Below are 11,331 nucleotides of genomic sequence, written 5' to 3'. Positions count from 1 at the left end.
TTAATAACCATGGCATCATCCTTTTGCTGTATTTAACAAGCTGGCCACTCTTGTGGAATATTCCCAGATCAATTCCCAGGTTATGAGCAAACAACTGGTAAACTTCTACTGAAGGGACAAGACAGAATTTTTGAATAACAGGCTACGTTCTGTTTGTAGGGAAGCACAGATGTTTCTGTGCTGGCCAGCTGGCTTGGGATGAACAGAGTCCTGCAGGCATATATATATATATATATATCAACACACTGTAAGCCACTGAAGGTGAGACTGGGGAAATGCTTTTGTGGAGAGGAGCTTCAAGTGCAATCATAAGATAAGCAACAGAATATCTTGAATTTTCATGAATGAATTCATAATGATGTGCCAGGATTCTGACCACAAAGAATCTCTTTGACCTTGTTCAGAAGACTCTGGAGTATGACCTGAACAACCGCACTTCTCTTAAACAAGCACGGCAGCAGCCTCTCTTCTCTCTCTTCTGCCCAGACACGCAGAAAAAGGGTGCAGGCTCCTGAAGCCAAGCAGGCTGACTCACAGGGCAGTGCACCAAAGAACCTGAATGCCATTGACTACTTATTACTTGGTTATTTTGTAAATACTTTATGTTGTAAATGCTTTACTTAGTAGTATGACTTTTTGGATACTTAAATTCAATCCAGCTGCTGACATCGAACTTATTTAGTATACTGATGAACCTGGTTATGTTTTCTCATTAAATCAAACTTGTGGGACACTGGCACTTTTAACATATGGAAAAGAGCACCCTAACACCGAGGAAGTATTATTTTAATTATCTTTTATTCAATGGTCCTTGAAATAGCAGAAGACCTGCTTTTTACCCTTTAGTGTCACTGCTGCTTTCTTTTTGGATAAGGAGCAGAGATATCCCTTGACATTAAGTGTAAGGATGGCCTTTATTTGCTTTAAAAAAAAAGTTACAAAGTAAGGAAGATCACTGTAGTATTGAACAGATTGCATTGTGATGACCAATTTTTTCATTATTTTATTAGGTGTACTCTGGTTACCAGTATTTCAGTTAATGCTCACTTAGCTTACAACAGTATAGACTTCACTCTTTGACCCAATCTTTCTGAATTGAACTGTCCTGAGAATTTCCATTAGGAATTAAAGTTTCAGGGAGCAGATAAGCGGTTTGGTTTAGCATGTCAACTGCCAGCATAAAAGAATCTTCGAGGGGTGGAGTTTTGGCCATCTTAGCTTCCAGCAGCCATGCATTTACAGAGCAGCACAAAGCAGCTGCCCCCCCCAGCCAGCAGCATAGCCCGGCTCAAGAAAGCTGTATGTGGGACAGCACTGCTTGTACTTCCATGAGGGAAGGGGAAAGGAGCCCCCAGAACTGATGCTCAGCCACAAGGGCACCTGACAGCCCCTCAGGAACACAGGCCACCAGCTGTGACAGCCAGCAGGCTCAGAGATGCCACTCTTCATGTCCTACACAGTTAGCAGTCACTGCCCCCACAACAGCTTCTCTCCAATAGCCTGCAGGAGTGGGGCACCCACCTCACCCCACAGTTGGAATAGAGGATTGCTTTATGCTGGAAGTCTAGTAAAGGGATGACAAAGTACTTGGGAACATGGACAGCCACTGATGAAAGGGGCTATTTGGAGTAAGTGTTACAGACTGCAGTGCCACACAAGCCATGGTTGATTCACTTGGAGACTTTTTACAGTTTAATCTGCAAGCAGAACTGCCCTGTCTTATTCACCATATCACATCTACTCCAATACAGATAGAAATCCCAAGGGGTAAGGTGGATTTCACTGTGGAAGGCTTTAAATGATAGTATTACAGTAGAAAATACAGGAGGTAGAAGGTAACTGAAAGGACAAATGCAGGTTAGAGTCAAATCTATAACAGCTCCAGTAAGCTACTTGAACATGGTTTTAAAAACTAAATCCAGTATTTCAATAACTATAGAAAACAGTTAAAATAAATTGCCATGAGAGCCCTTATATCATGCTTGATACAGGGAGGTAGGATGTAAGAATCAGAAGGACACATGAGACATGACACTTATCTACAGCTCCTGTTTGCTTTACTGAGGACAGAGTTTCTCAGGTCAGTCACCTTCTTCAGCTTCAGACTCCGACTCTGCAACAGAGACACCTTGTCAGCAGCCTGCCCACAGGTCAGCCCCCAGCCCCGAGTTCACTGCTGCCCTGCATCCTGCATAAAAGCTGCTGTTGGATCCACATGGATTTCCCAGGCAAGCTTTTCTAGCCAGTACCAGGGTAGGGGGCACTCTTGTCTTAGAGAGGCAATTTAACATCCCCACCCTTAGCCACACAGTGTTATTGCACAAGGGTTCCCAAAATGAACAAGCTCCGCTTGTGAGCTAAGCTGCTGCTCACCTTCTTCAGCATTCTTGAGCCATTCAACAAACTTTTTCATCTGCTCCAGAAAAACACTCTTTCCTTTAGCAAGATGTGCATCTTTGTACCACTTCAAGATGGGTTCTTCACTCAGAACTTCAGCTGTAAGATGTGCAAGAGCAGTGAGAACCCCCGACTGTCAGCCTTTGCTTCCCCCCCTAGAAGCATCACATGCTCCTTCTGTGGGTATGGCTGGACAGAGCTGCACTAGGAGAGGCTCCTGTTTTAAAATTCTGAGAGCTGTGCATTGTGGATTGGCTGCTGGGATTTTCCTGAGTACTGCATCTAGGAGCTGCACTTTCGCTCCCACTAACAGTCTGGGGTATTTCAGAGTTATTTGAGATGGCACACACTCTAAGGATTTCAGTTAACAGCTAAGAACAGATACAAATTCTTTAAAGTCAAAAGTACACCACAGGAAGTGTTTAGCTGTTTTTAAAATGTTACGATATAATCTTCAGTTTAACGAGTCTCCACAGCTGCACAGCATGTTTTTCAGTAACACCTTTTATCAGACATTAAAAAGAGAGCCTACAACACCCCAGAACATGGTGGTGGTCTCCATCTATTGCTGTTCACAGTCAATGTTAAGAGCACTAAGAAGAATACAGTCATGTATCTTTCCCTAACTTAAAAGGGACAAAGTGCTTTAAAATCAAAATTTAGCTTTGAACTATTACAACTCTTGAATAGATCTACAGTAGACAGGCAGCATCTTTGTCTGGAGGTGTACTTCCCCATGTCCCAAGGACCAAGCACATGCACCTTTGCATTTTACTGCTCCATTTTTGCAAACAGAAGGTAGAAAATTCTTCAGCTCATGAAGTGCAGTGTTGTAACACTGATCTTCCCTAAAGGACTTAACTAGGACTGAAGCATTCTGCTTCAGAAGTTCCAAAACGCCCAATCAACCAAAACAACCCCTCAAAAACCCCACAAAACTACAACCCCGCAGAAGTTACCTTTATAGAAGAGCACCACTATTTTCTGGAAGGCCTTCATGAAGTGAATGTTGTCATAACAATACTCCTGAATCTTCAACAGAAGAGTCAGTTCTGACTGACCTTGGGTGGTGAAGGCAGCAAGTAGAGGGCTGTATTGCTGTAACAAGAACAACAAATTGGCACATGCAAACACTTCACATGTACCGCCTGACTAGGCTGGTTTCACAGTCTCCATCAGCCACTGCTTAGGAAATCTGCAACCACTGCCCCACCCCAGAGTGCTCCTGCAGCAGCCATGCTGCCTCTGCCCCAGGAACCTGGCCTGTAATAGTCCCTGCAATACAAGAGAAAGAATTCCCCATCTAATGCTGTCTCTGCATTAGCAGGGTTGGTACAAGGCTTTAACACTTAAAAGGGAGCTCGAGACAGAAGGAAGCACAAGCCCTACCCAAGGGGTGCAGAAGTCCATAGTGAAGTTACAATACCTTCAAATGCTTAATGGCTTGCTCTGCTACCAGCTCCTCCTTTTTGTTCCATTCCACCGTGCTCATTACACTTGACCAGATTATGGCTACCACAGTCTGTTCCGAGATGTTGTTTTTCTTCATCTCCTCCTTCACGTACAAGATGATCTGCCAGTTAAGTAAGAGTCAGCACAAAGACCACATATGGCACTAAGCTAAATTAAAACTTCTGTTCTGAAGGCAACCCAGAAGGTTTCAGAACCACACACAACCTCCTTCATCATACAGCAGAATTCAGGACATAAAGGAAAGGCTACAAAGTTAATACCAAAATCCCCTGGTCCTAATTTTAATTCCTGGTGAGAGCTAAGTTCAGTTTGACAGACAGACACACACACAGAAAGCACCTCCACCTCATCTCCAGACAAATACTTACATCCTTGAAGGGATCTCCCCGTGACATCTGCTCCTGCAGTTCTTTCTGCAGCTCCTTCCGAGCTCCTATGGATTGCTGGTTCCGAACATACTCAGAAAGTTCTTTTAGTCCTGCTTCAGTGAAGTACTTAGAGAAGTGTTCAACACTTTGTTTGTTGGCTGGGAAGAGTTCCTGAAAACAAAGTTTACAACTTTTTTGTGAAAGAAATGTGTGTTGAATACCTTGCTGGCAAATGCTATTTTACTAAACTGGCTTAAGCAGTAAGAGTGTAATTTCAGTGGTACTCACCATCAGTCTATTATCCATGTTTACTTTGCGAAGACTGACAGCCACTGCATTAATATCTTTCTCATTTATCCATGATTTGAACAGCTTGACTGCAAAAGCTGCAGAAACACCTGTGCAATAAGAACACAGTACTGTTTTTAGTGACAGTACTAAAACCAAAAAACAAAGGGAATCATAAAGCCCAAGTTCAGGGCACCTAGTCTGTCAGACCCCTGCTCAGAGCAGCAGCAGCAGCAGCTGCGCTCCCAACAACCCTAGCACAGTCTGCAGAACCCCTCCCTGCCTGAGGATACTGCAGCCTCCAGCACACTGGACTTCTCTTACCATTCAGCGACATGAAGTCTTCCCTGTACTGAACTCAACTCTCCTTGCTGCAATTTAGGAAGAAACCTAAAGACATGACACACTTTTTGCATGCTGAAAGGTCCCTCTCCAAAATACAATACTGCCTCGCTGGGTAACACTAGTGATGGCAGCCCCCAGTGTCAGAAACGCAAGTCCTACACACAAGCTTTGTGAAAAAACTCATTTTCTGAAATTTTAGCAAGACCTTCCATGTTGTGGGGCAGCACGTTTACCTTTGCTAATCCTGTAGTTAATCTATCACCAGATGAAGCTAGAGAGCTGCAAGGAGCATTGTCGTTGTAATACCCACCTACTTGTCATGGTTCTGTCCCCCACCATCTTCCCCTAAAGGAGGAGTTGGGCAACACTTACCTTCTTTAACCAAGTTCTCATTGTAAAGACTGTTGAGAATCGATGCATTCAGTGTCCCATTGGCCAGCAGAATACCTGTCAGCATGGCCAGTTTGTTCCGCTCAGATTCTGAGAACCCTTTCAGGAACAGCAGCAACTGCAAGAGAAAGTAAGAAGAGTTGCCCTAAAACTACCATCTTTCACTAAACTTTGGACACTGTGTTAAACATTTTTGTTTCAGTCAAACTGTTCAATTAGCAGAAGCACTGGTAGTCTTCTCCACTAGTGACAGCAGCTTGCTGTTCTTTTATTAGAAACTTAGAAGTGTTGTATTTTAATAATCTACTTTATGCTGTAACTCTTCTACAGTGATTAACTAGCAGAATTTGAAGGTTTATTTGTCTGCTGATAAAGAACCACTCTCCATACCTTTTTGACTTCATCCTCAAAGCCTTTCTCCAGGTACTTGTAACGCCTGATGAGCTTGTTAAAAACCTAAAAAGACACAGAGCATGTTATTTTTTGCTCTAAACTGTCATTCGATTACAATTTTAAAAAACCAAGTTCAGTTAAGTGGGTCGGAACTCTACGGAGAACTTTTAGAACACTGCTACTCTTACCACTTCCAGTATGCTTCTTAAAGCCACATATTATTCTTACCCAAACTTTCAACTATACAAACATTTCATTTTTGACCACTAAACAGTTTTAAGTTAAATTGTACTCATTTCAGAACTAACCTGAGCAAATGCTTGCATGGTTTCTAGGTCTTCCTGTGCTGCAAATACACAGACGTTTGTGCGTGTCATGTCGTCTGCCAAGGTACCACCTGGGGCTGGAGGAGGATTTCAGCATTAGTAGTGTTACTCCCCAGGGAGAGTACTGAGTAGTCTCCACAGTAAGAACTCCAATTCCCAAAACATGCAACACACTGTCCTTTTGTGATGCTGAATGACCTGGCCACTGAAGATATCCCTGCATTTCCATCTGTTCCGCTGCTGCAGTGGAACTTCAAAATCAGTACCTCAGATTTGAATATTTAAATATTCTGGCCCCCTCCTGCTAAGTGGATTGGCAAAACATCTTGTTTACAACGTGACTTAGTTAACATGGCCATGTGAGCATCTCTTCTCTTAAAGGGAACCACTGAAACTGCTTAATCATAGCAAGTGTCTCTAGTGTCTACAGCAATAGTGCTTTTTAAGTGCCTTTTACATGACACAGTAAGTCACAATAGGAGATTGAAACATGTAGAGATGCATGTTCAAAATTCAGTGCCCCAGAGATGAGTTTGAAACTTGAGGGTTTTTTCGGCTGCTTCACTAATGAAAGCGCATTCAGGTCACCAGCTTCACTGCCAGAACACCTCATCATGGATTTCTATGCCATCCTACATACAATGGAGATCCTTATGTTATTAGCCAGATACATGGCTTTAAAAACAGAGATGAATATTAACAGTAATATTAAAAGGATGTCAGTTTTTATTCTGGCCTCATCTGACTGAAGATCAGTCTACTTAGCTATGTGTTACAGAGAGGGACTTGAGTAAAGGACCCCATATTACCAGTAACGCAGCAATGCCTTCTTCCCTTCCCTCTCAGCCTTATTCCTAGGAGAAACACTTCCTAACACAATATGCACTGGTTAAGACTCTTAAATGTAAACCCACATATTATAACAATTACAACCTGTTAGGTGAGCAGCTGTTCCTCTTTGCTCTTTACACACGTGTACATGAGTTTATAAGACTTTTCGTCATCACATTTCACTTCCTCAGTTCCCTGTGTTTTCTGCTGACTCAACCACCCTCTCATTTCCCACTCCCTGATGTCTGCTAGAGCCCATAACCCACTGTCAACAACAAATGATTTGTAATAGCATTTCCAAGAGCACTTCAGATTCTTCTGTAAACAAGTTTCCTTTCCAAAATAAGAGGGCAGGATGCACAGAGCACAGGATAATGTCAGAATCATTCAGGGCAACTCCACAGACCACACACCTGAAACAAGCATTCATCCACCTCGCACCATCAGAAGTGAACTTGACCAAACAGTCAAGACCTACGCCTGGTAAAAAGAAACCCAAAAAACCAACAAAAACCAACCAAACACACAACCAACCAACAAAAAATGCCAAACAATCCAATATATCTTTTTTTAAGCCAAATTTGTACAATCTACACTTTGAAGAACGCAAACAGACTCAAGTAAAACTGCAGGAGGGTATACAGAGCATTTCTACAGTAATTGCTTAGTCACCAAGACGGTCGTATAGTTTACCACAGATAACTTAAACCCTGTTCCACACGCTGAACAGGCTCTTTAGCAGAGTTTTTACACTGAAAGAAAACTGAGCTTTTGCAGAGTCACGTGAATAAAGCTGACAGCAGCCCCATCAAAAGGACTTACCCAGCATTCCACCAGCCACCAGGATGTCAAAAAGTGTTTCTGCATAGCGGCGATAGTCAAGTTTTGCACCAGAAGCATCAAGAAACTTTGCTACTGCCTCCAAGTCAGTGCCAGTTTCACTTAAACCTTGAATAATACAGTCCTGGAACTGAGTAGGGTCAAACCTCTCTTTTTCATCTGTAAAGAGAAAGTGTTGAAAAAAAATTTCTGTACAGTTTTTTGGGTTTTGTTATTTCAGTCTTATTAAAAAAACCCCACAAACTAAACCAAATTTGCACTGACAAACTAGACAACTGTATTAAGTAGCACAAATAGTGACTTAATAGCGTAGCCTGAAATGAATTTCAGTGGCCAATACAGCAGTGAGGAGTCTTGCTGCTTTCACTTCCCTGTTCAGTCAGGGCTGGGAGAGAGGGTACCAAAAGCTAGAACATCGCTTAGTTAATTGAATTCTAATTGAATTCTTATCATATTTTCAGAACAGTTGTTCACAATGATCATTACTTGACTCTAATAAAGCTTACCTGACTTCTCAGTTTGATTCTTATACCCCACTGACATGTAAGATCACTCTTTCCTCCAAAACAGGTGACTTAGCTCATGCTGGAAAGCAATTCTTAATACATGCCCCTACAGTTTTGTTCATTTGACTCCATTAATATGTTTCATTTCAGTTCTTTGGGCCTCTCACTGTTTTGGAAGAAATACTCTGACTGACAAGCTGAAGTTAGAGTCATTTGACAGTGTTCACTTTTCAGCTATGAAGACCATCCCCTCCTTTTAATATGGAATTAAATGAGTCTGAAGTAATTGCTTTTCCTCAAGTGCCTGGGGGAAATGTAGACATATGAGCTAACTTAATGGGCTATAATTGCATATCTATTTAGCATCCTTTGTTGTTGTTAAAGCAGAACACATACTTCTCCATATCTGAGATACATCCGCTGATCACTGCCTTTTTTTCACTACAGGTAGTAGTCAATATGCAACAAATCCATCCATGTAACTAACAGAAAACCTTAAACAGAAGTAGTCTTTAATTCTGCTCATCTCTACTTGCCCTTAGATTATGCAAACAGAGATACAGAACTCAGCTGCATATCTTGAGTGCTGTCTACAACGGCTTAGCCAGTTCTGGTGGGTTAGCAACCTAGCTGGCATACTGGTGTCCATGCAAGTATCCACACATTGGTAACAGCTGGGTGGAAGTCTGGAAATACTGGATCAGTTATCTTCCAGGACAAATCCACAAAGCTCATTGTTCCAGCAGCTGCTTGAAAACAAACTGTGGTTAAATGTTTAAGAAGAGACTAAAAGCCAGGCCACTAGCATTTCCTCTGCTGGACAGACTAGACTGAACTCTCTCACTCAAGAGTTTCTCAAGAGGCTTTGACATTAAAACAGGTTCTGTAAATCAAAGCATACTTCTGTACGTGCAGAATCCTTAAAGCTGCCTGAGCTGGAACACTGCTGGTATCCTAGTAAAGCAGTATTGAACAGGAACTCTAAGAGCTGCACCCACTTCCTCTATGGGTTTAAAAAAAACCCCACCAAAATACTAAGTTATTCATTGCACCTCTTCAGTCATTAACTCTTCATATGGAAGTAACTGTGCTCCTACAGAGACAGGCATTTGCACATCCCACACCTTGGGCTTTTTTTGGATGTTCGCTGGGGAGTGGGTCTGTTTGTGTGATTTTGTTGTGGGTTTTTTCTGTCAGTTTTTTTAAATCAGGTATTCTTATAACATTAAGGGGACAATGTAACTTTTATCCAGTGGCTAGGACTGAAATCCTTATTACGTTAGATGCTCCTTCGATGCATGTATCAACCTGCAAAAGGCCTGTGCTGGAGCTCCCCTGTGATTCCGAGTTATCAGATACTTCTGCTTTCAGGCTAAACACACTTCACACGGTTCCAGAATGACCGTCTCCTAAGCCAAGCTTATCACAGTAAATTCGGCGACAACTCTTACTGCCAAATACGTTTGATTAGTGCAGAGAACGCTACAGCCCCCAGAGTCGGCCTAGAGACTCTGCACTTGGCACGCTCTCACTTAAAGGAGTTCTGAGAAGAGCATAAAGGCACTGGTTTGTTTGCGGACACAAACCGATGTTTTACCGACCGCACGGCGCCGGCAGCCGGTCCTGGCAGCGAGCACGGCGCAAGAACTCACCTCTCTTTCTGGTTTTAAAACGCTGGCCCGATAGTGTCGGCTTCTGCGGCTTTTGATTATTCATAAAAGACACCCTGCAAGGACACAGAGACACCCCTCAGGGCACTGGCGAAGGGGCCGTACCGCTCCTGGCCGCCAGCCCCGCGGCGCTGGGCGGTGCGGGCGGCGCCGGCTCCCGGCACGCACCGGGCTCCGGGCGGGGGCGGCGCGGGGCGGAGCCGGGCCCGCCGCGGCGCCTCTGGCCCCCCGCCCCCGCCGCACGGAGCCCGTCGGGAGGTTCCCTGTCGCCGCCGCGCTCCCGGTGCCCGTGCGGGGCGGACGGAGAGGGACCGATCTCCCCCCGCCTCCACCACAGCGCAGCACAGCGGGGCCCTCACGGCCCGGGCTGCCCCAGCCGGCCCCGCCGGCCGCCCCCTGCCCGCGCCCCTGTGCTCACCGACTTTAAGGCAGAGAGAAAACGCCCGAGCGGCCCGGAGCGCAGACGGGCGAGAGCGGCGGCGAGGAGCGGCGGCAGCGGAGAGAGAGAGAGCTGTGCGAGCGGAACCGACGCCAGAGGAAGAGGGAAGGGCCGCGCTCCGCCCCGCCCCGCCGGAGAGCATGGAGGGAAAAAGGGCGGGGATCGGTCCGGGCTCCCGCCCTGCCCTGGCCGTCCTGCGGCCGCAAGGGGGGCCCCGTCGGGCTTGCGCGGCCGAGCCCGGTCCGGGAGGGAGCGCGTCCGAGGAGAGCGCGGGCACATCAGGAGCGCCGGGGGAACACCGAGTCCTGCGGGGCACTGGGCATTAATGCCGGGTCTGCCGTGCTATTTGATCCTGGATTTGCTGTTGCAGTTTTAATAATCGCCTCGTTCCTCCCATCCTGATGATAACATCATCATATAAACACTTGGCATATAGTAGTCTGTGCAGACAGGATTACCAGTTAAAAGCTGCTCACATCTGACACACAACAAAGTCTTTGAGTTCAGAAGCACAGGCCTTCTCTACTGCCGTTAGCACAGGTTCTTCCACTAGCAATCATGATAACAGGTCTCATCCTACTTTCCGGCTGTGGGGCAGTCTGTGTTCATTGGCAAACAGCATAAACGAACCCAGTGTGTTAGTGAAGGGCCTGTAAGTACTTTCTAAAAAACATGCTGCCAAACTTGCCCAGCAGCAGCACGTAACTGGAGGCAAAACCAGCATACTGTCCATGCTGGTGTAGGATCGGAGATGCAACTCAGTTCTTTGCTCCCCAAAAGGCCAAACCACTAAACTAACCTAGAGATCACAGGTTTCCTTCTAGACCTCACACAGCAGCAAATCTCCACCAGGTGTAAAGGACAACGTTCCTGTGACTAAAGCTCTTGCAATGACCAGTTTTCAGGTGCATAAGTGGAACACATCACCATGCTTCAGGAGTGGAAAGTGGGGTCATTCTTATTGTCAGTAGGAGCCAGATTTCAGCTCATACCATTTTTGTTACTATTGCTTCCTTGAAACGATATTGGTTATGGATCCCAGTGTCACAAAATAGCAGGACAGCC

The 11,331-nt window shown here is 45.0% G+C and overlaps 1 protein-coding gene across 2 annotated transcripts; it reads right to left on the bottom strand.

Annotated features, from left to right (window-relative positions):
• Positions 1-895: 895 nt before the first annotated feature.
• Positions 896-10,391, bottom strand: BZW1 (basic leucine zipper and W2 domains 1). 2 transcript variants are annotated; one of them, XM_032693182.1, is made up of 12 exons: positions 10,246-10,391; positions 9,810-9,883; positions 7,634-7,810; positions 5,963-6,057; positions 5,652-5,717; positions 5,244-5,379; positions 4,527-4,636; positions 4,239-4,409; positions 3,824-3,970; positions 3,357-3,495; positions 2,374-2,496; positions 896-2,113 (listed from the first exon to the last, which is right to left on the bottom strand). In XM_032693182.1, the coding sequence occupies exons 2-12, from the start codon at positions 9,871-9,873 to the stop codon at positions 2,082-2,084; spliced, it is 1,260 nt and encodes a 419-aa protein (XP_032549073.1). In that variant the 5' UTR covers positions 9,874-9,883; positions 10,246-10,391; the 3' UTR covers positions 896-2,081. The 2 variants fall into 2 exon arrangements, with proteins under 2 accessions (XP_032549073.1, XP_032549074.1); XM_032693183.1 differs by lacking the exons at positions 9,810-9,883; positions 10,246-10,391 and having other exon boundaries at positions 6,052-6,057; positions 7,634-7,711.
• Positions 10,392-11,331: the final 940 nt, after the last annotated feature.

The sequence above is a fragment of the Chiroxiphia lanceolata genome, chromosome 7 (assembly GCF_009829145.1).
Source record: "Chiroxiphia lanceolata isolate bChiLan1 chromosome 7, bChiLan1.pri, whole genome shotgun sequence".
NCBI lineage: Eukaryota > Metazoa > Chordata > Aves > Passeriformes > Pipridae > Chiroxiphia > Chiroxiphia lanceolata.
Note: the sequence above shows the minus strand (reverse complement) of the source record. Positions and strands in the feature narration are given on the sequence as shown.

Excerpts from the sequence above, each read along its gene's own strand:
- BZW1 (XM_032693182.1), bottom strand. The coding sequence starts at position 9,873 with ATGAATAATCAAAAGCCGCAGAAGCCGACACTATCGGGCCAGCGTTTT. Across the intron at positions 5,718-5,962 it reads CCATGCAAGCATTTGCTCAG|GTTTTTAACAAGCTCATCAG; the intron begins GTTAGTTCTGAA and ends GTGTCTTTTTAG. Across the intron at positions 5,380-5,651 it reads TTGAGGATGAAGTCAAAAAG|TTGCTGCTGTTCCTGAAAGG; the intron begins GTATGGAGAGTG and ends TTTCTCTTGCAG.